We start from the raw sequence: 27,544 nt of genomic DNA on the forward strand, positions 1-27,544 counted from the left end.
TGGATTTACCATCGACCAACCTGCTTGCTTCCTTTATTTTGGGGATTTGGATTTCTGGTTAAATATTAACAAGGATGTCCCTGCCAATTACTGGTCTCTCAAAACATAGACTCCTTGCTGGTGGGCGACCCCAACCACCCCTTGCCCTGGTGCCCATTCTTCACGTGAACTTCAACCTCAACAGGATCAGGTGGTTTGACTCTGTGGTCCATTACAGCCAATCCCAATCTGATCGTCACTCCCAATGGCTTCGACTCCATTCCCTTACTTAGTAGATTATGCTAAATATTTGTCATCCCAAGATCAGTTTTGAATTCACTAACAAATTCTTGTCCCTGTAGCCAGGACTTGTTGGCCTGGGTGGGTTTAACTCTGAGGGGGGGGGGGGGGGGTTGGAATTCCCTTACATGGTTAGTGGTTGAAGAAGATACGATGTCAACATTCAAGATTCAATTGGATAAGTGGAATAAGAAAAAGGGAATGACAGGATATGGGAACAGACCTAAATGTGATTAGGACTATTTGCTCGTGCAGAGCGAAAATGCCAACATGGACCAGTTGGGCCAGTTTCTGTGTTGTAACCTCTATGTATACGAATTAATGCTTTAAATACATTAATCAGATATCTCCCCCTCTAACCACCTTCTCTCTAGACAGTAGAACATAAGCATCTCCAATGTTTTCATGTGACTCATCCCCTTTACACTTGGGATCAGTCTTGTTACTCTTCTCAGCACCTTTTCCACTGCATGCATGTCTCTTTGAAAGGCTACCAGAACCCATGGAATTGTACCCCAGCAAGAACCTTGTGGGGAGGAAGAGGAGGAGGAGGAATAAAAACACCTTACAATCAAAGCTAAAATTCATCACAATAAGTAACCCCCTTTGAGTTGGAACGATAGAAGCAGGTTTGGTATCGATCCGGTTGATAGGGACCCAGTGCTTGGGTAATTATACAATTAGTACAAAACTAAAAAAGGCTGAAGGACTTATCACTCAGAGGAAAAGGATGCAGTAAGGGGTTTGGGGAAAAAGTCCTACATTAAAGGATGAATTATGCATCACCTAGGGGGAGCAAAAACCATGTCCAGATAATGTGACTTATATCTGGGATTGTCCAAACTGCAGCCTATGGGTCACAAGCAACCCCTCTTCTCTAAAGTCCTGGCAATCTGTCTCACAAAGCACAGGCAACTCAGCCCCATTTGCCCTTTTATTTCTTACTCATTGGCTTGTCCTGTGTAAATTTCCAGGACCTTGGAGATTTGGTCTTAGCACGGTGTATAAATCAGAACACCAGGATCTGTTAGTACAGGTTGAGAGCCCGAAATTCAGAATGTTCCGGAATCCGGACGCTGGGCCGATCCGTGGCGGGGTCAGCCGGAATCCTCGCTGGACCTCGCCCGACCGCGGGACCTCCCTCGTCCGACCGCGGGACCTCCTCTGGACCTACCTCGGCCGCCTCTGGACCTCTCCCCCGCTTGGCCGCTGCCCAATTCTCCCCCTCCCCTACCACCTCGGCCCAGGCGTTTCCGGATTCGGGACGTCGGAAAGACATTCCGAAATCCGGAACGGCCGAGGTTTCCGGATTTCGGTCGCTTCACCTGTACCAGCAACTGGAGTTTAATGGGGACATGAATTTAAACTTGGCGCATGAGTCCGAGCGCAACGCACCTACAAAGGCAAAAAGCTTGGAAGTTCCTGATTTAGATCATGATTCTGGTCATTAGAGTCATGTTATCGTAGTCTGACCCACCGAGACCATCAGGGAGGTCACAGTAATGGGTACAGTGGTTTATGTTACTGGACTAGTAATCCAGAGGCCTGCACTAATGATCCAGAGACACAAGATCAAATCCCACCATGGCAGTTGTGGAATTTAAATACATTTTAAAAAAGCTAGTATCAGTAATGGGGATTGTGAAACTACTGGAAAAACCCATCTTAGGCCTCAAGTCACTCAGTCCACTACGAAAAACTGCAGTGGTTCAAGGCAGCGGCTCACCACCACCACCTTCTCAAGGGCAATTATGGATGGACAGTAACTCCCCCGTGAATTAATAATTAAAAAAGTCTAAAAACCATACACTCCTGGCAGCTGTGGTATATCAGGATATCACAAGCAGGATTCAGATAAAGAAAGCCCGTTGGCTAATTTGATCTCACTTTTCCACGACTCACATCAGTTTGGTTACACTGGTTTGCTCTGTAGGAAATGAATGGGCTAATTTTGTCTAAATTGCTCCGAAGCCCAACTTCAAGCTCAGCATCTACAAACGGTGATCCAAGTTCTGACATCTACATGGTTTGAAATCACCTGCGACTTGTCACCGTCAATACTATAGCCGTACACCAGCTGTGAATCCGTCACAAGTTCACTTGTCGTCTTGCTTGAGTAAGGGGTTTTTAAAACTGGTCCGGTGAGCACCCTTTGTGGCTCAGTCACCAAGTGTGGAAACCAAGCCAAACAAACCACAATGTTCCAAATTCAATTCTTGGTCCATGTCGAGTTAAGCTGACCTCACATGCAGGGCAGGGAAACTGGTTGTGCAGCTGCCCTGAGCATCATGTTGAGAGTGGAGGTGGGGGCATCTTCCCTGGGGTTCCTGCTCTTGATCACTATCCAGTGCTTCCTGTTGGAGTATGCATGTGGGCACCAGTTGAGGGAAGGATTGGACTCGCCACGCAAAGCCAATAGTCAAGAACGTCCACACTGCTTGGGCTCGAACATCGAGAAAGGCCACGGGCAAGATGCTGGAGGATCTGTCACATTCCGGGGGAGAGGAGGCGGGGGGGGGGGGGGGGAGATGTTGGTGGGTTCACGGGGAGAAAACTAAGTTCGAACCGCAGCGCACACGGCCTCCGTGCTCCGTCAGTACATATACGGGAAGATGCGGTACGGGACACGCTTGCAGTATTCATTCCAGGCCGACCCATACTTCCTCCGACACTGGTGCTCGTCTCTCGCCTCGCGGTGGATCAGCAAGACAGTGAAATAAATGACGTAGAAATAAGGGAGGATGTGCGCCAAACCTGAGGGAGAAGAAGAGGAGGAAAAACACGGGTCAGGATTTGGACATCTGTTTGGGGAGCATCTCCTGAATTATGCCAAGATACGGAAGAATCCGAATATCAATTAAAAGAGGCAACTTTCACTGATTTTCACCCTCCTTAGACTGGGAATACTGAAGCTAATTATAGCACCTCAATTACTAGTCTAGCTGAGGTTAGCCAACAATACAGGCCAGGGATTGGACCTTGTCTGTATCCAAGGATGAGGGGGTTGACTTATGAGGAAAGGTTGGGCCTCTACTCATTGGAATTCAGAAGAATGAGAGATGATCTTATCGAAATGTATAAGATTATGAGGGGGCTTGACAAGGTGGATGCAGAGAGGATGTTTCCACTGATGGGGGAGACTAGAACTAGGGGGCATGGTCTTAGAATAAGGGGCCGCCCATTTAAAACTGAGATGAGGAATTTCTTCTCTCAAAGGGTTGCAGATCTGTGGAATTCGCTGCCTCAGAGAGCTGTGGAAGCTGGGTCATTGAATAAATTGAAGACAGAAATAGACAGTTTCTTAAACGATAAGGGGTTATGGGGAGCGGGCGGGGAAGTGGAGCTGAGTCCATGATCAGATCAGCCACGATCTTACTGAATGGCGGAGCAGGCTCGAGGGGCCGTATGGCCTACTCCTGCTCCTATTTCTTATGTTCTTATGTATCGCTCTTTACCACGCCATTTACTCAAAGGTGCAACCATGCATAATGAGCTGTGGGGGAAGGGAGGGAGGGGTAACATGAGGGAAGTTTGGACCAAGAGGACAGTGAGAGGGGCATAACCCACTCTTCTCAAAACTGCTCCCTCCCCCTCTTCTCCACACACAGCTTCCTCACGCATCCGTCCTAAGCCATCAGGAAAACTCCAAACATCTCTCTGTGTACACCTCTGCTGTCAAACACAATTCCCATGGAAAAGGGAAGATGACGGACTCCAAGGTTACTGACGCCTCCAGACTTTAACTAGCTGTATGAGTGGAGGCTACTTACTGCCAGTTTGCAAAGTCCCCGCCCCAGTGCTCAATATGTGAACATCTATACCTTATACCCCACAGTTTTGCCTGATTAGGTAGCAGTGCTGGAGGTGGGGGGAGGGCTGGCATGGCAGCTTGCACCATCAACAAGGATGGGCATGTTAAGACCTTTCTTTACACCTGTTCATATGTATCCCCTCCTCAATTTCTTCACAACTCTCTGGACGGTCCAAGGTTTGGCAGATCAATTCTAATCAATCGAGAGCTCAACTTATCCTCTCCAACACACCCCTTCACCCAGGACTCACCACAGGGCAGGGACCACGCCAGAGCCATGATCAGATCTCCGAGATAGTTTGGGTGTCGCACCAAGCCCCACCAGCCTGAAACCAACAGCTGCCTCCCGGTCGCTGTGGGGATCGTCTCCAGCTCTGGAACATATTGCAGTGGGAAACATTAAAATGACACAGAAGCCCAGTACACACCATCGCAGTTGAGCTGTTCACCCCATCACCCACACCCCGTTTCCCCTCCCCAAGGTTAGACCATCGTAAAGCACTGAATGAGATCAGGCCCTGTGGACCATTAAGCCAGTTCCTTCCACAACTCACATATATATCCTCCCATAAACTCTACCTATCTATTTAATTTCCTTGATGTACACTCTCCCCGATCATAGACTTTACCCACCCATTTCATTTCCTCCCACAGTCCATGTACACTCTACCCAATCATGGATTCGACCCACCCATTTAATCTCCGTCCAAACCCCCATGTTATCTACCTCATCATAGACTTTATCCCACCCATTTGATCTTCCACAGCCCATGGCAGACTCTACCTCATCCATTTAATCTGACACAGGAAAAGTCTGCAGCAATATTCTTTGATTGCCATGAATTATCAAGCAAGCCACCAGGATATTCTTCCATCTCCCTATTGGACCCAACCTGCTGCCTTCCAAATATAACCCAAACCCCACCCAGCAACGCGCTACCCATCATGTCCTGTGTTGCATGTAATCTTTCAGTCTGTCCCTATAACTGTGGGGGGGGGGGTTTGAACAACATTGGAGTGCAGGAGTTTTGTCAGTGCTTTAGGGATCATATTCTGCCATTCTGTCCACCTTTGCATGAAAACCACAAAATCGGTGACCTTGCCCCTTCTCAACTTGTTACTTCGAAGAAGCGAATCTACAGTTTATACTCAAGAATCTACTCTACTATAGGAAGGGGGGAGGGGGTGTGTGAAAGGATTTGGGGAGCCTAAATCAAATAGCCTGCCAACATGCTCCAAGATCTCTGCCATTCAGCATTTGAAATGTTGGAGCCAATCTATCCTCTGGCGAGAGGCTGCAGATTCAAGTCTTACCCGGAGGAGCTGTTGGTCCAGATTACTTGGCGCAATCCACACTCCCTCTATATGCCTCCCTGTTGGCCAAGGGCAGGTGGTCTTTGAGGTACACAGTTAAACTGCACGTTACCTACCCGCGACTTTAGGATCACTGGGGTTCCTGCGGAAAGTGTTTTTCTGTGAATTTGCGCTGCGGAATATGAAATACCCGAGAGCTGTAACAGAAACGAAACAAACAGTATTACAGAACACCAAGAGAAAACCAGATCGATGAGAGAGAGAAAAAAAAATCACTCCAAGGGCATCAATTTTTGTCCCTCCGTTCTTGCTGGGGCACAACCCTACAAATATCGGAGGTCTCCGGCATCTCACCCAAGCATCCTAGACAATCAGTGCTGGCAGTTTGTTCAACCAGAGACCCTTGGGTCTGGAAACCCCTCCCTAAACCTTTCTGCCTCTCTCTACTCAGTTAAGATACTCCTTAAAAGCTACTTCTTTGGCCAAGCTTTTAGTCACCATTCCCAATATCTCCTTTGGCTCGGTGTCAATTTTTGGCTTTATGTTTAAGCACCTTGGAACAGTTTTATTATATTACATGGTGTTATATAAATGCAAGTTGTTGTTCACAGCTGTAATACCTCCGTTAAGACGTTCCTTAAAGCCTCTCTCTTTGACGAAGCTTTTGGTCACCTGTCCTAATATCCCTTTTTATGCAGCTCGCTGTCACATTTTGTCTGATTACACTCCTGTGAAGCACCTTGGGCTGTTTTACTACACTAAAGGCACTATCTAAATGCAGGCTTTTGTTGTTTAGCTGTGGTGGCCTGGTTATTCGTTGTGTGAGTCAGGGATTGCCGTAGCATGAACATCGCAGGACGAGAACAGTGATCTGCTCCCGGAGCACAGAAACAGGAGACCACCATCCAGTCCCCCGAGCCTGTTCCGCCATTCAGGAAGATCATGACTGATCTGTTTCGATGAAATATGTGTGTGTACTAGGTCCGTGCAGCAGAGCTGGTCTCCAGTCGTCCTGGTTAACCCTTGCCACTGGACCAAGACCTCGCTCTGTCAAGCCCGTATGGTGGCTGGTGTGCAACGGCTACGCACAGGCCTCTTCCACCCTTCAGGATGTAGTTCGGGATCTGGAATATTAGGTCCTTCATTGAAACACCTGTGAACTCATCCCTTTTTGGTGGAAGCAAGTCATCCTCGCTTCGCGGGACCGCCTAAGAAGAAGAATGTATTTGCTTCAAAGGTTCTTTGCATATAAATTCATTGTTGATAAAACCAACTTAATAGCAAAGGTTTAACAATCACACTACACATTACCAGTTTATCCACTAGGCTCACAACTGCATGCCTCATCATGGATGAGCTAGATCCAACTGGCTGGGGTTTTATTGAGTCTTGTGAACATCACGTGACTGGCACAATGCAACATCTCCACAAACCTGTGAGCATACTCACCGGTGCATACATTGCAACAGCCAAGCCCGATTCTGCCCCCCACATATGCATTTTCCAGCAGGGGATGCTCGAGACTGATCTGGAGCAGGATCCTTACAGAACCATTAGGTGAGAGCTAAACTGACACTAAGAACATAAGAAATAGGAGCAGGAGTAGGCCGTACGGCCCCTCGAGTCTGCTCCGCGATTTAATACGATCATGGCTGATCTGATCATGGACTCAGGTCCATTTCCCTGCCCGCTCCCCATAACCCCTTAGTCCCTTGGGACCCATTCCCAGGGGAGGGAGGGGCAAAGCGGAGTGATGCACTGTGTCCATTTATCCCGGAGTTTGAATTCAGTGCCGGCTGATGAGGTGAAAGCCCACTCTATCTGCTGACCAATCAGGAGTCCTATATGAGATGGGTTGTGACCCAACTTCTACTGCGATGCAATTAAAACCACCCCATCATTCAGTACAGGAAGACACGAGATGGAAATGTTGCAGCAGTGCACCAGGGATTCTCTCCTTTTGTGGTCAAGGCACTTTACTGGGGCAGAGTAAAGGGAGCTCTATCCTGCCCCTACCTGTGTTATGCCTCAGGGGGGTCCAAACGACAGTCCTCGAGCTTTGACCAACCTACCAAGCCAAGAAGACTCAACCCTATTTTCCTTTCTGTATATTTTTTATTCGTTCACGGGATGTGGGCATCACTGGCAAGGCCCAACATTTATTGCCCATCCCTAATTGCCCCTTGAGAAGGTGGTGGTGAGCCGCCTTCTTGAATCGCTGCAGTCCCATGTGGTGAAGGTGCTCTCACAGTGCTGTTAGGGAGGGAGTTCCAGGATTGTGACCCAGCGACGATGAAGGAACGGCCGATATATTTCCAAGTCGGGATGGTGTATGTATGTGTGACTCGGAGGGGAACGTGGAGGTGGTGGTGTTCCCATGCACCTGCTTCCCTTGTCCTTCTAGGCGGTAGAGGTCGCGGGTTTGGGAGGTGCTGCCGAAGCCGCCCCTGGACAGCGTGGCGGCATACCACTTCAGGGAGCAGCGCGAGCCGGTCGGTGCAAGAGGGCGACGGCAGTGAAGAGGGTGACTGGATTGGACGTCACCAAGGTCCAGGTCGCTGATTGGAGCGTGGGCAGGTACAGCAGGAGCGGCGAGGTCGGGGCGAAGGGGCGGCGAGAGATTGTAGAGGGACGTGATCGGGGCCCAGGAGAGGCGTGAGTTCGGGACCCAGAAGAGCCGAGGGCCCAGGGGCAGCACGGGCCCAGCCCACACTGTGCGATATGTGTACGCACTAGTTCCGTGCAGCAGAGCTGGTCTCCAGTCGTCCTGGTTAACCCTTGCCACTGGACCAAGACCTAGCTCTATCAAGCCCGTGTAGTGGCTGGTGTGTAACAGCCACCACACGTTAAAAAAAATCCACCCATAGGCATCTTCCACCCTTCAACATGTCGTTCGGGATCTGGAATATCAGGCCCTTCTTTGAAACATTGTGAACTCATCCCTTTTTGTTGTGGAAGCAAGTCATCCTCGATACGAGGGACTGCCTAAGACAAGACAAAAAAAAAGAAAATAAAGACTTGCATTTATATAGAGCCTTTCACCACCTCAGGACGTCTCAAAGCACTTCACAACCAATCAAGTACTTTTGAAGTGCAGTCACTGTTGTAATGTAGGAAACGCGGCAGCCAATTTGTGCACAGCAAGCTCCCACAAACAGCAATGTAATAAAGACCAGATCATCTGTTTCAGTGACGTTGGTTGAGGGATAAATATTGCCCAGCATACCGGGGATAACTCCCCTGCTCTTCTTCGAAAGAGCGCCATGGGCTCTTTTACATCCGTCCGAGAGGTTTAACATCTCATCCGAAAGGCAACACCTCCGACAGTGTGGCACTCCCTCATGCACTGTGAGCATCAGCCTAGATTTTTTGTGCTCAAGTCTCTGGAGTGGGACTCGAACCCACAACCTTCTGACTTTGAGGCGAAGGTGCGACCCATTGAGCCACTGATAGACTCGTGATACAACGATAATGGAGCTGCTGACTGATAATACCAAGCAATCTCTACCAAATAATGTACAACAGACCCAGACATGAAACAAGGAAAACTCCAGTGGTGGAGAGCTTGGGTTCAAAGTCACCTTGTTCCTCCCAAGCATGCTACACTCACCACCTCATGTCTCAAATTACTCGTATAATGTATCCCAAACTGTTATTTGGGCTCAACTGTCATGCCCACAGTCAAAATGCTCGTCAACATGGTACTCATGAGCTCATAGAACTGTAGCCCTACACAACACCAGCGCCCGCAGGAGTTGAGAGAAGAAAGTTAGGGTGGGGGGCGGCAGGGGGAAGACGACAATAACCAGCGGCCACACTTACCATTGAGAAGGACGATGGCTATCGCCGTGGATACAGCGAGCTCCTGGGGGTGGCTGACCAAGAAGTGTGCCTGCAGACTGTAGGTGAAAGGAACCCATGTCAGGTCGCCAAACGCCAACATGAAACCGAAGCCGTCGTTCACAATGTCCATCGTGGTAAGGACCGCTTCCTGCAGGGAACCACCGAGAAAACCAAAAGGTGTCATCGGGGAAATCAAAATAAGGTACGCCCACCCCTCTCATCGCGAGTTCCAGGTCAGGGGCACGTCAACCCCACAACTTATTTTGGTTTCAGGTTTGTCTCTTGACCTCGAGTTTCAACCCGAATTAAGGCCTCGTCTCGATAAGAACATAAGAAATAGGAGCAGGAGTAGGCCATCTGGCACCTCGAGCCTGCTCCGCCATTCAGTAAGATCATGGCTGATCTGATCTTGGCCTCAACTCCACTTCCCCGCCCGCTCCCCATAACCCTTGACACCCTAAGCGTTCAAAAATCTGTCTGTTTATCTCCACCTTAAATATATTCAATGACCCAGCCTCCACAGCTCTCTGAGGCAGAGAATTCCACAGATTCACAACCCTCAGAGAAGAAATTCCTCCTCATTTCCATTTTAAATGGATGACCCCTTATTCTGAAACTATGCCCCCCTAGTTCTAGATTCCCCCACGAGGGGAAACATCCTCTCTGCATCTAACCTGTCAAGCCACCTCAGAAATCTTATATGTTTCAATAAGATCACCTCTCATTCTTCTAAACTCCAATGAGTTTAGGTCCAACCTGCTCAATCTTTTGTCATACGACAACCCCTTCATCTCAGGCAATTCCTTTGAGTGAAATTTTCATTTTAGTCTTTGTACAAATCTTTTAGGAACAGGAAGAGGCCAATCAGCCTCTCGAGCCTGTTCCACCGTTCAATTAGATCATGGTTGATCTGCGACCGAACTCCATTTATCTGCCTGTGTTCCATATCCCTTATTTACCTTACCCAACAAAAGTCTTCAGGTTTGAAATTATCAACTGACCCCCAGCCTCAACAGTGTTCCAGATTTCCACTACAGCAATTTTGCTTTTTTTTTTCCCCCTTTATTTTTGTTTTAGAGGATTTATTTATCCAAAATCTGTGTGGGCCTCTCGTGCAAGTCCCACTCCCCCTCCACCCCACCATTGGCGGCCCCTTCAGCTGCCTCAGGGCCCTAAGCTCTGGAATTCCCTCCCTAAACCTCTCCGCCTCCTTTAAAAATCTACCTCTTTGACTGAGTGGTTGGTCACCTGTCATAATATCTCCTTCTGTGGCCCTGTGTCAATTTTTGGTCTGATTAGGCTCCTGCAAAGCACTGAGAGATGTTTTACTACGTTAAAGGCACTATATAAATGCAAGTTATTGTGACAATGGTAATCTTGCTACTTTTGAGAAGCAAATCGGCTGAAAAAAAAAACTAATCCTTGAAACCTGTTCTGAATCTAATTTTTTCCCACTTAAAAAATATGAAGCTACCTTACAACCAAGCAGGATAGAAAAGCAGGTACATATTAGTGATTCAATTAAATTTTTTCTGAGAGAGAGAGATAGAAAAATTAGATAGATAGATTAGATGGATAGCTAAAATAGATAGATTAGATGAGGTGGATCGACAGAAGGAAGAATAAAAGCAAAGCTAAATTAATAGCAATGTTACTCAAAAATGAACTGGCCAGTCACGAACTGCAATGCAGAGGAGAGGATTAAATTTTTCTCACCTCGTGCCAAAGAGCATCAAGGACGTACAGGAGCTGGAAGGAGTTTACAAGAATCATCGCAAGGGACGGGCTTCCTCGCAACTCCGATTCCTTCATCAGCATCGCCAGGTTGATAACCAGCTAGAGGGAAAGGTTAAAGGTCAGCAGGTTTAGCGCCTCGAGGTACTGATGCAGGCTTCTCTTCCGTTTCCCCTCAGAACACTGAACAGGAACATAAGAATTAGGAGTCGGCCATTCGGCCCCTCGAGTCCGCTCTGCCATTCAACAAGATCATGGCTGATCTTCGACCTCAACTCCACTTTCCCGCCCGATCCCCATATCCCTTGATATCCAAAAATCTATCGACCCCAAGCCTTGAATATACTCAACGACTGAGCCTCCACAGCCCTCTGGGGCAGAGAATTCCAAAGATTCACCCCCCTCTGAGTGAAGAAATTCCTCCTCATCTCAGTCCTAAATGGCCGACCCCTTTATCCCTGAAACTGTGTACCCTCGTTCTAGACTTCCCAACCAGTTCACCTGCCCTTTCCCCGTTGCCCTGCAATTTTTTTTTTCTCTCGGGTACTTATCGAGCTCCCTTTTGAAAGATGTGATTGAGTCTGCCTCCACCACCCTTTCAGGCAGCGTATTCCAGATCCTAACCACTCGCTGCGTAAAAAAAGTTTTATCCTTCCGTCGCCTTTGGTTCTTTTGCCAATCACCTTAACTCTGTGTCCTCTGGTTCTCCACCCTTCCACCAATGGGAACAGTTTCTCTCTCTACTCTGTCCAGACCCCTCATAATTTTGAACACCTCGATCACATCTCCTCTCAACCTTCTCTGCTCCAAGGAGAACAACCCCAGCTTTTCCAGTCCCTCCACGTAACTACAGTCCCTCATCCCCGGAACTATTCTGGTCAATCTCCTCTGCACCCTCTCGGAGGCCTTCACATCCTTCCTAAAGTGCGGGGCCCAGAATTGGACACAATACTCCAGTTGAGGCCGAACCAGTGTTTTATACAGGTTCATCATAACTTCCACACTTTTGTACATATTATTAAGGTTTTTTTATTTAAGAAAAAAGGTTTTAAATAGTAAATGAAAATAACTGAAACAATACACAGTCCCCACCACTTAGACAGCCCACGTTTAATAATCGAGCGAATAGTGTAAACCATTTGCCATTACCGCAGTTGTCTATTGAAAAGTTGGCGCTCACAGGGTGTTGAGCGCGGCAGCTATTCCGGGGCAAAACAGGTGTTCAGCTAAGGTGTACTTAGAGTCAGGTTACAGCTTATACTAACTGCAATCACTTTGTATACTAAATCCCCCTCCAAGGGGAAAGGGAATTATTGAAACACTGACGCTTGCCTTGAAATATGACACAGTGGAATCACGTTGAATTCAATAGAATTTATATAGCGCTTTAACGTAGTAAAACGTCCCAAGGCGCTTCACAAGATGGTAGTTATTCACCTCAATTAACTCCCTTCTGCAGACACCGGATTGGATATGAAAAAGGCAGAGTAATAAACAGCAACTGGGACTTAAGCAACTGTTTGAATGAATTTCAAAAAGCTGCCAGATTAATATCTGCACAAATTGCACCACATGTTTGTATCTGAATTGAGTAACTTTTCACGACAAATTATTGGAAAATTGAAGTTACCATTTACTGCATTCCCTTCTTCGAGTGTCAGTGGGCAGCACTCGCGCCTCTGAGCCAAAAGGTTGAGGGGTTCAAGTCCCACTCCAGGGACTGGAGCGCAAAAAAAAACCTAGGCTGACACTCTAGTTCAGCGCCAGGGGAGCGCCGCACTGTCGGAGGGGCGGTACCAAGGGAGCGCCGCACTGTCGGAGGGGCGGTACCGAGGGAGCGCCGCACTGTCGGAGGGGCGGTACCGAGGGAGCGCCGCACTGTCGGAGGGGCGGTACCGAGGGAGCGCCGCACTGTCGGAGGGGCAGGGCCTGGGGACCGCCGCACTGTCGAATGAGACATTAAACCAAGGTCCCCTTTGCTCCCTCGGGTGGGCGTAAAAGATGTCATGGCAGTATTTTGAAGAGCAGAAGAGTTATCCCTGGTGTCCTGAGGCCAATATTTATCCCTCAATCAGCATAACAAAAAAAACATGATCTGGGTCATTATCACATTGCTGTTTGTGGGAGCTTGCTGTGCGTAAATTGGCTGCCGCGTTTCCCACATTACAACAGTGATCACACTCCAAAAATGGCTGAAAAGCGCTTTGAGACATCCAGTGGTCGTGAAGGACGCTACAGAAATCCAAGTCTTTTCTTTCTTTTGATCACCTGGTTTTGTAGTGTTAATAATTTGGGGTGGCGGAGGTGCCAGCAGGGATCTTTGCTATGGGGCGTGATCATCAACGGCTCTTTTAGGAGCCACGCGGAGCCTCTCTGAATGAGCTGCACTGATGCTGAGAATCACCTCAATGCCAAACACGTTTCAGAGACCTTCTCATTTCAGGCCCACGTATTTCTGACAGTCATCTACATCTAACGACTGTGACAATCTGGAAGCAAATATACAGTCATCCTAACTGCACTGCATAAATCACAGCAAGAGAGAGAGAGAGAAAGAAGGCAAGAAAGGACAGAGAAGGAAGGACTTTAATGACAGGTAATCACACTATGAACACAGACTTCAAGTGCCCATAATACCTGTTCTGCTCATTACGTTTGAAGCTGTGACTTTGTCACTGGCACCTATGGTGATGGCAAACAGTTAGCGCCATTTAGCCTGAGTTAGGCGACTAATAAACGGGGATGGTGATAGTGCTGGGAACTGTACTAGCTTTTTATTTCCCAATTTTTAAAAAACTGAACTCAAATTCTCAAACTGTCGGGATGGGATTTCAACTCACGTTCAAGAACATAAGAATTAGGAGCTGGAGTCGGCCATTCGGCCCCTCGAGCCTGCTCCGCCATGGTCAGATCACAGCTGATCTTCAACCTCAACCACACTTTCACGCCCGATCCCTCAATTCCCTTAAGAGTCCAAAAATCTATCGATCCCAGCCTTGAATATACTCAACGACTGAGCCTGCACGGCCCTCTGGGGCAGAGAATTTCAAAGATTCTCCACCCTCTGAGTGAAGAAATTCCTCCTCATCTCAGTCCTAAATGGCCGACCCCTTATCCTGAGACTGTAAGACCCCTGGTTCTAGACTCCCCAGCCTAGGGGGAAACGCCCTCCCTGCATCTACTCTGTCAAGTCCTGTAAGAATCTTCTATGTTTTAATGTTATTAGTCCAGTAACATAAAGACTACATGACAGTAGTATTTTATAAGGAGCTATTTTATTTAATTATTCTTCTGTTAAGGAGCCTTTAGTTAATTACTCTTCTGCTAAGGGGGGGGAATAAAATCATAACAAATAGTTCCGGGCTCGCCATCTCATACTCTTCGATTGTACGTGCGTGCTTACCCAGCCAATCAGTCCCGGTCGCAACTCACAGAAATACTTGAGGTCAAAGCTCCCGATTCGAGGGTTCAGCTCGTGGCCGATAAAGAAGTCGTAAATCGAGTTACCTGAGATGAGAAAGATGATGAAAAGGGGTTTATTTTCCTGCTCACTCAGTGCTGGGTACATTTCCAGCCTGCCAACACCTCACACCCAAGTGCCCAAACTGCAGGCGCGCGACCCCAGACTGCAGAGCCAGCCGGCTATTCAACCATGAAAGGGGACATCATTCCTGAGCCTGGTCCCAATACCCGCACACTTTTCAGCGGGGCACTGGATAGCGACCAGGAGCAGCAGGAACCCAGGCCCTTACAGGAGTCCCAACGTGACACTCCCTTACTGCCACCGTGGCTGAGATCAGCTATGCCGGCATAGACTAGGCATCCAGCCCCAGAACCTGGTGGCGCGTTTACACACCAAGGCCACCGGGGGGGGGGGCACCGCCAAACGTTTCTGCTCACGCGCGAGTTTCACTCGTAACACGTTCTCCAGAGGTAGAAAGCTCGTCCGGAGCACTTCGCAGAAAAGGTGGAGTCCAAACAGGAGAGGGAGAGAGAAAAACAGGCTGACTGAAAGCGACGACAGACGTCGGAGGAGTGCGCGTGGGGAGATTGCAGAGGGAGTCAAACACGAGGGTCATATAAATGGATCTGTGGAGGACCAGAAGCCTTTCGGCACTTGGCCACAATGGAGGACCGGATTCTCGTTACAGGTTGCCAAGCAGTCTGGGTACGCTAGTGCCTGTTGTTGTGTTCATATTCCATTTGTTGGTTACAGCTCACAGGACGGGCATTAGGACCCTGCGGGAGCTATTCACAGTTGCTATATTCATTCTGGTTCATGCCGGCTTGGGACACCATTTTTGGGTTGGATAAAACCACAGTTAAGTTACATTTCTCCTGGCTCAGTTTGTTAGTTATTTACGCGTACACATCACCTTTGGCGAGGGTAGGGGCAGAAGCCAAGCCTCAGACTTGATCAGGGGCAGCCGCTGGGAGTAGGGTGGGTGGGGATGAGTGTTTGATGGGAGGTGAAAAGAAGTGCAGCTCTGGGTAAAGTAAAACTCCAAAGCTTCACAACACCGAGCTAAGCCTGTTCCGAAAATCATCTTCCCTCAGTTTCTCCAACGTTATGATCGCCAGTGTCAGTTATGGGGTAATAGTGGCGAAACGTGGGCATTTCAACCTACAAAAGGAGATGTCTGAGAGGCGATCTCAGAGGTAGAAGGGATAGTGAACAGTATGGAGATGCTGAGTTCAGAATAAGAACATAAGAATTAGGAGCAGGAGTCGGCCATTCGTCCCCTGGAGCCTGCTCCGCCATTCAATAAGATCACGGCTGATCTTTGACCTCAACTCCACTTTCCCGCCTGATCTCCATAACCCTTGATTCTCTTAATGTCCAAAAATCTATTGACCTGTGTCTTGAATATACTCAAAGACTGAGCCTCCACAGCTTTCTGGGATAGAAAATTTGGACAATCTCTTCGATGGTCACCCACTTTACTCCCCCGCACCCCCTCGGCAAGTAAGAACGAGGAGCAAGAGGAGGCCTCGAGCCTGCTCCGACATTCAATTATCTCACGGTTGATCATCGATCACAACTTTCCCCACCCAATCCCCATATCCCTCGATTCCCTTAGTGGACAAAAATCTACCGATCTCAGCCTTGAATATACTCAACGACTGACCCTCCACAGCCCACAGGGGCAAAGAATTCCAAAGATTCACCACCCTCTGAGTGAAGAAATTCCTCCTCATCTCAGTCCTAAATGGCCGACCCCTTATCCTGAGACTGTGTGACCCCTGATTCTAGACTCCCCAGCCCAGGAGAAACATCCTCCCTGCATCTACCCTGTCAAGCCCTGTAAGAATTGCGTAGGTTTCAATGAAATCACCTCTCATTTTTCTAAACTACAGAGAATATCGGCCTAGTCTGCTCAATCTCTTCTCATAGGACAACCCCACCATCCCAGGAATCAGTCTGGTGTGCAATCAGAATGTTACAGTAAATTAAATTGCAAGTGTAGGGCAGGGGTCTAAACTAGTGAAAGACAAATTTGGGACCGACATGGAAAGTGAGTAGTGGAGGGAATGTTGGGTAATCTTTATCTTTCCGCCATTGGTCAAAGGTTTATATGTAACCTTCAGGGCTGCTGACCGAGGGCAGTGCGGCTCTTTGTCGGTTGGCGCGGACACGATGGGCTGAAATGGCCTCCTTCTGCCCTGTAAATTTCTACGTTTCTATGAATGGTCACTGCAATGGGGGGGTGGGGGAGGGTCGGGTCTCTCTAGATGATTGCAGCAAGATGGGCTGAATGGCCTTCCGCGTACGGAGTCACCTTGTTGATGAGACTGAACGCGGAACGAATGATCAGCGCAGAGAACGTCTCCCGCGCATTGTGCTAAACAAACACCCCGCCGCAACACACTGGCCGCGGGAGCACCCCGCGCGAGCCCACGAGTCGACCCACCTGAGTTCCCGCCGGGCGCCAGCGCCGACTCCGGCACGCGCCGCGAGCGGGCGTACAGGAAGGCGCTCAGCGCGAAGGAGGCGACGGTGGCCGAGACGGCCAGCTGCACGCACCGGTCGTGGACGCAACTCAACCGCAGGCCGCCGAGGACGCCGACACCAAGCAGGAGGGCGGTGATTGCCAACGCCTGCAATCCTGGAAGGCAAAAGGTGGCTCGGGGTGATACAACAATTCACATTTACACCACGTCTTTAACGTTGTGAAACGTCCTAAAGGGTTAAAAATCATTAAAATTTTCTAAAAAGGTTTGTAGCTGAACTTGTAATTCTCAAGGAGACAGTATTTGGCAAATGTGACAGCATAAAAGCTTATCTTAGAGGAACTAGGCAAACTGGCTAGTAGAGCCATTAATCATAGAAAACCAAGACAGTGCGTGCATGGTACAAGATAACGGAATACAAAGGAGGATTGAGACACTCCAGCTTGTCTGCCAATTAACAAAATATAATCATGGATGAGATAGTCACACAAGACAAATATGTCTGGGAAGGAGGTCACAGAAATTGCTTAACCATAAAAAAATAATGATGTAGCACATAACTAATCAGATATGAAGGCGCACGGAAATGACATAATGCAATTGTATGTACCAATGAAATTGTAAGTAGGCGGGGACTTGTGGCACGTTAGGGGAAACAACCAATGGAAAACTTCCATGTGTACACTTCATGATTTTGAATGTATAAAAATAGCAGCCCGAAGCTGCTCGGCGAGAACAACTAGTTGGGGCACCGAGTTACTGAACTCGTGTAGAGCCAATTCTCCCTTAATCAAGTTCTTTATAATAAACGATTATTTTCTCCGAAACAGACTTGTGTTAAGTATCTCTAATACTCCGCAACAGTCCCAAGGCGATTATCAAACAAAATTCGACACCGAGCCACATAAGGAGATATTAGGGTACATGACCCTTGGTCAGAGAGGTAGGTTTTAAGTTGGAGTTAATTTCTGCTCGTTCAGTACCAGATGTCAGACAGGCAGTCTGACAATTTAGAGACCATGGAGGGGGTCGAGAGAAATGGGGGTGAGGTAGAGCTGGGTGTCATCACCGTACATGTGGAAACTAACGTCGTGTTTTCAGATGATGTCGCCAAGGGGCAGCATATAGATGAGAAATAGGGGGACCAAGGATCGATCCTTGGGGGACATCAGAGGAAGCAATACGGGAGAGGGAAGAGAAGCCATTGCAGGCGATTTTCTGGCTACGATTAGATAGAGAAGAATGGAACCAGGTGAGTGCAGTCCCACCCAGCTGGATGACGGTGGAGAGGCGTTGTAACAGAATTTTGTAGTCAAAGGCAGCAGACAGGTCCAGAAGGACGAGGAGGGATAGTTTACCTTTGTCACAGTCATAAAGGATGTAGTTTGTGATTATCAGAAGAGACGTTTTGGTACCATGGCGGGGGTGGAAACCGGATTGGAGGGATTCAAACACTTCTGCACAGGACACATAAGGCAATGATCTGATAAGACGGACTTTCTCTAATCTCCAGCCCCCAACTACTCTCTTCATCACAACCTTCAATGTCCTTCTTTACATTTTCACTACCACTAAGATCAGTGCTTCCAACAGAGGAACAGGTAGAGGCCATTGAGCCCCTCAAGCCTGTTCCGCCATTCGACGAGATCGTGGCTGATCTGCGACCTAACTCCATCTCCCTGTCTTTGGCCCATGTCCCTAAATTAATCTCCTATCAATCTCCGATTTACAATTAACAATTGACCCAGCATCGATTGCCGTTTGTGGAAGAGAGTTCCAAACCTCTCCCACCCTCTGTGTGTAGAAATGTTTCCCAACTTCACTCCTGAAAGGTCTGGCTCTAATCTTTAGACTGTGCCCCTTGTCCTAGACTCCCCAACCAGAGGCAATAGTTTCTGTCTACCTACCCTCTCTGTCCCCCTCAATATCCTGAAAACTTCTATCAGATCGCCCCATAACCATCTAAATTATAGGAAATAAGTCCCTAGTTTGTGTAATCTCTCCTCATAACTGAACCCTTGGAATGGTGTATCATTCTGGTGAACCTACGCTGCACTCCCTCCAAGGCCAATATATCTATATCCTTCCTAAGGTGTGCTGCCCAGAACTGCTCACAATGCTCCAGCTGTGGTCTAACCAGGGCTTTGTACAGCTGCAGCATAACTTCTACCCCCTTGTATTCTAGTCGTCAAGATACAAAGGCCAGCATTCCATTAGCTTTTAATTGTGTTCTGTACCTGTTCCTGACAGTTCAATGATCTGTGTACCTGGAACTCCAAGTCTCTTTGGACCTCCGCTGTTTCAGCTTTTCACCATGTATCCTGCTCTATCCTTTTTAGGTCCAAAGTGGATGACCTCACATTTGCCTACATTGAAATCCTTGCCACACTTTTGCCCATTCGCTTAAACCATCGATATCCCTTTGTCATTTTCTGCTTCCACCTACACTACCGCCTCTCTGTGTCATCGGCACAAACTTCCCTCAGCTCTCCCTCCCAAGTTCCAAATACGCACCCTCACCTTCAAGGGGTAGGTTTTACCCCCCTCAAAAAGGAGATTAAACCCGACGATCAGTCTCATGTTCATCTTAAGCTTTGTGCAGTAGAGAACATTCATTGTCCTACAGTTGGATTAGCCAACACTCTCGTTGCAGATCAGATTAAAAGTAATTTAGATAGGAATTAAATAATCAAACTGGAATATATTTGCAACGAGCACACCAGGTAGCCCAGGGTCTGGACCTTAGTTGTGATCATCATTTGCTAACCTGGTTCATCCCTTTAAGATCAGTGCGCGGTTAATGTCAGCGGAAATCAGGGTAAACACAATTGCTTGCGAATTGCTCAAGTCAATCAAGAGATCATTCATTTACGTGCAAGCTTCAGGTCCCTGCCTGGCTTTCTATCTCGAGGTTGTTACAGATGCACGGCAAAGCAAGCTACCTGGCAAGTGACAGACGGGCACAAGAGACAATCATACAACGTCCAGAGCACAGGTGTAAAATGGGAAACGCACCGTTGATGCGGTAGGACAGTCTGGTGCCGTCCCGAAGGGGCATGCCTTGCGTAACCTGCAGAGACAAAACAGGAAGAAGGTGGGATGAAGAGGGGTGGAGGAGGCTCGTGTGGAGCACCCGCTGGGCCGAATGGCCTGTTTCCATGCTGTAAATACTGTGCACATCCCCAATGAGACCAAGTGTTCAACAACGGGTGAGGGAGCGGCCAAATGGAAGGGAACTAATAACACGCTGAAACACACTAGATTCTGAGGGGGATTGACAGGGTAGATGCAGGGGGGATGTTTCCCCCGGGCTGGGGAGTCTAGAACCAGGGGTAACACAGTCTCAGGATAAGGGGTCGGCTATTTAGGACTGAGATGAGGAGGAATTTCTTCACTCAGAGGGTGGTGAATCTTTGGAATTCTCTGTCTGAGGGCTGTGGAGGCTCAGTCGTTGAGTATATTCAAGGCGGAGATCGATAGATCTTTGGGCACGAGGGGAAATCAAGGGATATGGGGATCGGGCGGGAAAGTGGAGTTGAGATCGAAGATCAGCCATGATCGTATTGAATGGCGGAGCAGGCTCGAGGGGCCGAATGGCCGACTCCTGCTCCGATTTCCAGATATTGGTGTCAGGCAGAGTCCTTTGGGAGCGGCTACACTCTTTCTAAAACGGTTAATCACTTCATCCCCCGACATCCTGCTGTACCCCAAGGTCACGGCAGTGAACATTTGGGTCTGGTATCACAATGTCTGCACGACACCCTCAAGCGCGCAAGATAGTGATCAGGAGCTGGAACCCCGGCTGATTTAAACCCCTTTCCCCCACCCTGGTGACACGGAGGATAATTACCCTAGTTGTCGCTGCGTAAACCGAGGATTGTACCGGGGACCTTGATGGTCCGGTCATGACCCGCACCACACTTCAGCATCATGATAGGCAGTCCCTCAGAATCGAGGAAGACTTGCTTCCACTCTTAAAATGAGTCCTTAGGTGACTGAACAGTCAAATACGAGAACCACAGTCCCTGTCACAGGTGGGGCAGATAGTCGCTGAGGGCAAGGGAGGGTGGGACTGGTTTGCCGCACGCTCCTTCCGCTGCCTGCGCTTGGTCTCGGCATGCTCTCGGCGTCGAGACTTGAGGTGCTCAGCGCCCTCCCGGATGCACTTCCTCCACTTAGGGCGGACTGGTCTTTGGGCCAGGGACTCCCAGGTATCAGTGGGGATGTTGCACTTTATCAGGGAGGCTTTGAGGGTGTCCCTTGTAACGTTTCCACTGCCCACCTTTGGCTTGTTTGCTGTGAAGGAGTTCCGAGTAGAGCGCTTGCTTTGGGAGTCTCGTGTCTGGCATGCGGACAATGTGGCCTGCACATGTACCAGGATAAACGACAGCTAAACACCCTCCCGTGGTCCGTCTCCCTCCCTCCCCTGCTCTTGACCTACCTTACCGAGGGGAAGCATGTGCAGTGCAGCCTGCAGGCTGAACCAGCCGAGAACGATGAGGAAGGCGTCGAGATCCCAGAGCTCGCTGGGCGACGGGAGGGGAGGGGGGAAGCTCAAGACACTTGCATCCTTGGCGCGGCAGGTTAGCAGCAGGTAGAGCACGGTGCAGGGCAGCAGGGCCGGGAGGAACAGCGCACCTGTCCAGAGAGAAGGAAAAGCAGAGGGCCATTTTACTCGTGGGACCTCAGACGCGTCTTCCCACTTACCACCACCCCCTCCACTCTCTCCAAGTCGATCTCCCCTTCCCCCCTCAGCACCCGTCACCAATTGTACAAGATGCAACCAGGGACGTCCTTGTCGAATGACTTCTAAACAGTCAGATGAATTTTGCCAATCAGAATCCTAATCTACACCACCCAACCTTCCTCCTCCCTACTGGCTCAAAGTCAGGAATCAACTCCTCCATCCCCCTACCCGAACTCATTCATCCCCGTTGGTCAAAACCGTGGGACATCTCACCTCCTGGGAAACCAAAGCTTGGTGTCAACGAACCACAACTTCTGGATTGACCTCATCTTCAATGAGGTCTTCAATGAGTCTGAACCTGCAGTTCCTCTTGTACCGAGCAGGATTACTATTGCAACAACACATCATCAGTAGGCTGTAGTAAGCTTTTTTGTCAGTAACGGTGACCATGAAACTACCGGATTGTCGTAAAAACCCAACTGGCTCACCAATGTCCTTTAGGGAAGGAAATCTGCCGCCTTTACCCGGTCTGCGACTCCAGACCCACAGTCGTGGTTAACCCTTAACCGCCCTGTGAAATGGCCTAGCGAGCCTCTCGGTTATTAGGGGATGGGCAATAAATGCCAGCGACGCCCACATCCCGTGAAGGAATAAAAACTCCTTTCAGCAAGACAGCAGCCCATCTCTTAGGTCCGACTGACCCATGTTTAACTGCTGTTCACACGGAACCCTTCCCCACTTCGGCCTTCAAAGTTCTTGTTTGAACATTTGCTACTGCTGCCAAGATCTGCACTAGTGGCGGCTCTACTTGGTCCCACGCCCTGGGCTTCCAGGCTCACCGCAGTGGCCCCCCCCTACTCGTTGCGGCCTTTTGGGCAATTTTGGCCCCTTCCCCCAGGTTTCCCCAAAAGTAATCCTACTTGGCAAGTGCCGTTCTTTACCGAGAGGGCCCCCAAATTCCAGTAGCGTGGTCCTGGGCAGTTTGGCCGTGTCATCCATCTTTAGTTCCCTTTTGGACAGCCTGAGGCTGCACCACTCCTCGCCTGTCGCGGATCGCGCAGGCCAGTTACGCTCCGGACGTGAACACGTCACCGCTCCCGTCGGCAGCGTGGGACAGCCTGCCGTGGCATCTCCGGTCCCAGCATCCGACAGAGGCCGTGTGTGGCAAGAGTAGGGAAGGGATCCCCTGCAGAGAGCATGAAACAATGTTACCATACCTGGAAAGAACTGGCAATTTATCACATCACCTGGGACCGCAAAGCACTTTCACATACAATGAATCACAGAGCGGTACAACAACAACAACAACTTGTATTTATATAGCACCTTTAGTGAAATGTCCCAAGGCGCTTCACAGGAGTATTATGAGATAAAACAATTTGACACCGAGCCACTAAGTAGAAATTAGCGCAGGTGACCAAAAGCTGGGTCAAAGAGGGAGGTTTTAAGGAGTGTCTTGAAGGAGGAGAGGGAGGCGGAGAGGTTTAGGGAGGGAGTTCCAGAGCTTGGGGCCCAGGCAACACAAGGCAGAGCCACCAATGGTGGAGCGATTATAATCAGGGATGCTCAGGAGGACAGAATTAGAGGAGTGCAGACATCTCGGGGGGTTGTGGGGCTGGAGGAGATTACAGAGATAGGGAGGGGCGAGAGCTATGGAGGGATTTGAAAACAAGGCTGAGAATTTTGAAATCAAGGCGTTGCTCAACCGGAAGCCAATGTAGGTCAGTGAGCACAGGGGGTGATGAGTGCACGGACTCGGTGCGAGTTAGGACACGGGGCAGCAAGGACAGGGGGTGATGGGTGAGTGGGACTTGGTGTGAGTTAGGACATGGGGCAGTGAGCACAGGGGGTGATGGGTGAGCGGGACTCAGTGCGAGTTAGGACATGGGGGCAGCCGAGTTTTGGATCACCTCAGCCCAGAAGGAGGCCATTCGGCCCATCGTACCTGCTCTTTCAAAGAGCAATCCAGTAAGTCCTACTTCCCCCACCCCCACACACATTTTCCCCAAAGCCCTGCAAATTTTTATTTTTCAATTCAGTTTTGAAAGTTACGATTGAATCTGCTCCCACCACCCTTTCAGGCAGCGCATTTCAGACCACAACAACTCGCTGTGCAAAAAAAAGGCTCCTCCTCTCCCCTTCGGGCTCTTTTGCCAATTATCTTAAATCTGTGTCCTCTGGTTACCGACTCTCCCGCCACTTGAAACAGATTCTCCTTATTCACTCTATCAAAACCCTTCAGGATTTTGAACACCTCTATTAAATCTCCCTTCGTTGCTTTGAGGGATTATATTTGGAGTGCAGTTTTCACTGCTATGTAGGTGAACAGAGAAAATATTTGGCACTCAGCGAGGTCCCACAGATAGCAATGAGATGAAGAACCAGTTAATCTGGTTGTTCGGTCGACGAGGGCGGAGTATTGGCCAAGGACAACGTGATTTCTTCCAATAGTACCATGGGAGCTTTAAGATTCGCCTGAACAGGCAAGCCTGATTTAATGTCTCATCTGTAGGACATCATCTTCGAGAATGCACCGCTCCCTGAAGCGCCAGCCTAGATCCCGCACACAAGTCCTGGAGCGGGATTTGAATCTGGAGGGCCCAGAGTGCTGCCGACTGAGCCACACCGGCATCTTGAAGCAGAAAGCGGGCCACTTCATCCTCCCAGGCCCACAGGCACCTGTTCGGTTAAGTGTAGGATCCAAATTTACTCTCAGCTGTTCTGATCGGCAATATCTGGGATGCAACCGTGTCAATTCTCTGATTGGTTGGAAGACAGGCCTTTAAATTGGATGTTCAGCCAATAAATAAAGGGCTTTTAAAAACTTTGGTCCCGCCTCCAAAATATGGACAATATAAATTAGAAGGAAAGAAAACGACAGACTTGCATTTATATAGTGACTTTCACCACCTCAGGATGTCCCAAACCACTTTACAACCAATAAAGTACTATCTTTGAAGTGCAGTCACTGTTGTAATGTCGGAAATGCGGCAGCCAATTTGTGCACTGCAAGCTCCCACAAACAGCAACAACAACGTATTTATATAGCACCATTAACGTAGTAAAATGTCCCTAGTCACCAGGAGTGTTAGAAGACAAAAATAAATTGACACCGAGCCACATAAGAAATTACAGATGAACAAATGCTTGGTCAAAAAGGTAGGTTTTAAGGAGCCCCTCCGACAGTGCAGCGCTCTCTCAGTACTGCCCCTCTGACAGTGCGGCGCTTTCTCGGTACTGCCCTTCCGACAGTGCAGTGCTCCCTCAGTACTGCCCTTCCGACAGTGCGGCGCTTCCTCGGTACTGCCCCTCCGACAGTGCGGCGCTTCCTCGGTACTGCCCCTCCGACAGCGCGGCGCTTCCTCGGTACTGCCCCTCCGACAGCGCGGCGCTCCTCGGTACTGCCCCTCCGACAGCGCGGCGCTCCCTCAGTACTGTCCCTCCGACAGCGCGGCGCTCCCTCAGTACTGCCCCTCCGACAGCGCGGCGCTCCCTCAGTACTGTCCCTCCGACAGCGCGGCGCTCCCTCAGTACTGTCCCTCCGACAGCGCGGCGCTCCCTCGGTACTGCCCCTCCGACAGCGCGGCGCTCCCTCAGTACTGCCCCTCCGACAGCGCGGCGCTCCCTCAGTACTGTCCCTCCGACAGCGCGGCGCTCCCTCGGTACTGCCCCTCCGACAGTGCGGCGCTCCCCCAGCACTGCACTGAGAATGTGAGCCACGATTTATGTGCTCAGATCTTTAGGTTGTGGGTTCGAGTTCCACTCCAGTGACTCAGAGACGAGAGTGCTACCCACAATAAAGATGGAATAAATGGGAAAGTGAGAGAGAGATGGAAAAGAGCAGGGGTTAGATTTGATGGGAAAGTAAAATAGAATGAGAGAGGATAAACAAAAGGATAGCAGAGCAGAGAGAATTCTACATTTAAATGACCTGACTGATTCATTTGCATGATAAAGATTTGCAAAATGATCCAGAGGGAGGAGACAAGAGATCTGCGGGACAAGAGGTGCAATGAAGCAAGTCTGGGCTCAGCTTCCCCCCCTGGGTTTGTACCAGAACAATGCCCGACCTCCCGGTCACTGCTTACCCGGGCTGTCTGTCCCTGTCCCGGGCTGGCTCTGGGTCTACACTTACATCCAACCTTCCTCCGGGTCCCAGAGTGTTCTCCATGGGCCGCGCCTGCGCACAGCCGCCGCAATGTGACCATCCCCGCCCCGCCAATCATCTCCCGAGAAGCGCGACAAGGCGACCGTACGCCAGCCAATCGGCACAGAGCGAAAAGAAAATGTATCATCGTGTCACCCAATCAGAGCGCGGGCGTGAGCCACGCGCCCAATCAGTGTCTGGAAGCCAGGACACTGCCTCCACACCCCACAATATACCACCCACTGTCCCTCTAAATATACTACCGACTGCCCCCTAAATATACCACCCACTCCCCCCCAAAAAAAATATACTACCCATTCCCCCCAAAAATATACCACACTGCCCCCTAATATACTACCCACCCCCCCCCAAATATACCACCCATTGCCCCCTAAATATACCACCCACTGCCCCCTAAATATACTACCCACTCCCCCCCAAATATACCACCAACTGTCCTCTAAATATACCACCCACTCCCACCAAAAAATATACAACCCACTCCCCCCAAAAATATACCACACACTGCCCCCTAAATATACTACCCACTGCCCCCTAAATATACCACCCACTCCCCCCCAATATACCACACAGCCCCCAAATATACCACCTACTGCCCCCAAATATACTACCTACTGCCCCCCAAATGTACCACCCACTGCCCCCAAATATACTACATTGCCCCCCAAATATCCCACCCTCTGTTCCTAAATATACCACCCACTGTCCCCCAAATATACCACTCCACACACCCCCAATATATCACCCACTGCCTCCCCAAATATACCACACTGCACCCCTCAAATATGCCAATACTACTGTCCCCCCCCCCAAATATACCACCCAAGCCACTGCCCCCCACCCCACCCCACCCCAACATGCACTGCCTCTTCCACTGCTCCCTAAATATACACAAAAGCGGAGTGGGTTCCCATTCTTCGAAGTGCTTCAGAATGTCAGGACTTCTAATTGAATAATGCCCGAACTAGCAGTGGGTTGTGATTTGATGTCCTGTGAATTCCCCCATTTGCCCGAATATAGCAACTCACAGCGGAGATAAAACCCGAGGACGGGTGTGAGCGGGAGAGTGATAACAAGTCACTGACTGCCACAAAGCTCCCCCGACAGGACAGCCATTAAATGCGACATTCCGCAACCCAAGAAGGTTGACCATTTATTTATTATTCCCCCCGATCACATTATCAATACAGACAGAGACAGTGAACAAGCTCGGGTAGGTACAGAAAATAGCATATCCCAGCTCAGCCCAGTGATAGCTGCAGTCCTAAGCAAAACACCAAGGCATGGCTATGGTTCCCTGTCGATTGAGTGTTTAAGGCTCTCCTGTTGCCTGGCACCATCGTCATGGAGACACCAGTGAACCATAGAAAGCTGTGGCACAGACTTGTGTCTGGAGGTTCCTATTTCTGGCCAGGAGCGTGTGATTTTACAATCGGTCCTGCAGCCGAGTCGGTACCAATGGGATTGGGTGCCCTATAATTCAATTCCACGATGGAGAGCTCCCCTTTGGCAATGACCTCAAAGCCTTGTTTCCCGTGTCAACACATCATCATCACCGTCATAGGCAATCCCTCGCACTCGGGGAAGACGCTTCCACTCTAAAAATGAATCCTTAGGTGGCTGAACAGTCCCTGTCACAGGTGGGACAGACAGTGGTTGAGGGGAGGGTGGGACTGGTTTGCCGCACGCTCCTTCCGCTGCCTGCGCTTGGTTTCTGCACGCTCTCGTCAACGAGATTCGAGGTGCTCAGCGCCCT

General features: G+C 49.5%; 1 protein-coding gene across 2 annotated transcripts; it reads right to left on the minus strand.

Moving 5' to 3' along the window:
- Nucleotides 1–2,647: 2,647 nt before the first annotated feature.
- On the minus strand, nt 2,648–25,794 carry tm7sf2 (transmembrane 7 superfamily member 2). 2 transcript variants are annotated; one of them, XM_070868258.1, is made up of 11 exons: nt 25,709–25,794; nt 22,562–22,806; nt 21,375–21,571; nt 19,949–20,003; nt 16,894–17,088; nt 14,385–14,488; nt 10,964–11,083; nt 9,227–9,395; nt 5,521–5,601; nt 4,342–4,464; nt 2,648–3,033 (listed from the first exon to the last, which is right to left on the minus strand). In XM_070868258.1, exons 1-11 carry the CDS (start codon nt 25,789–25,791, stop codon nt 2,873–2,875), a joined length of 1,533 nt encoding a protein of 510 aa, XP_070724359.1. In that variant the 5' UTR covers nt 25,792–25,794; the 3' UTR covers nt 2,648–2,872. The 2 variants fall into 2 exon arrangements, with proteins under 2 accessions (XP_070724359.1, XP_070724361.1); XM_070868260.1 differs by lacking the exon at nt 16,894–17,088.
- Nucleotides 25,795–27,544: the final 1,750 nt, after the last annotated feature.

Source organism: Pristiophorus japonicus, chromosome 27 (assembly GCF_044704955.1).
Source record: "Pristiophorus japonicus isolate sPriJap1 chromosome 27, sPriJap1.hap1, whole genome shotgun sequence".
In the NCBI taxonomy this organism is placed as follows: Eukaryota; Metazoa; Chordata; class Chondrichthyes; family Pristiophoridae; genus Pristiophorus; species Pristiophorus japonicus.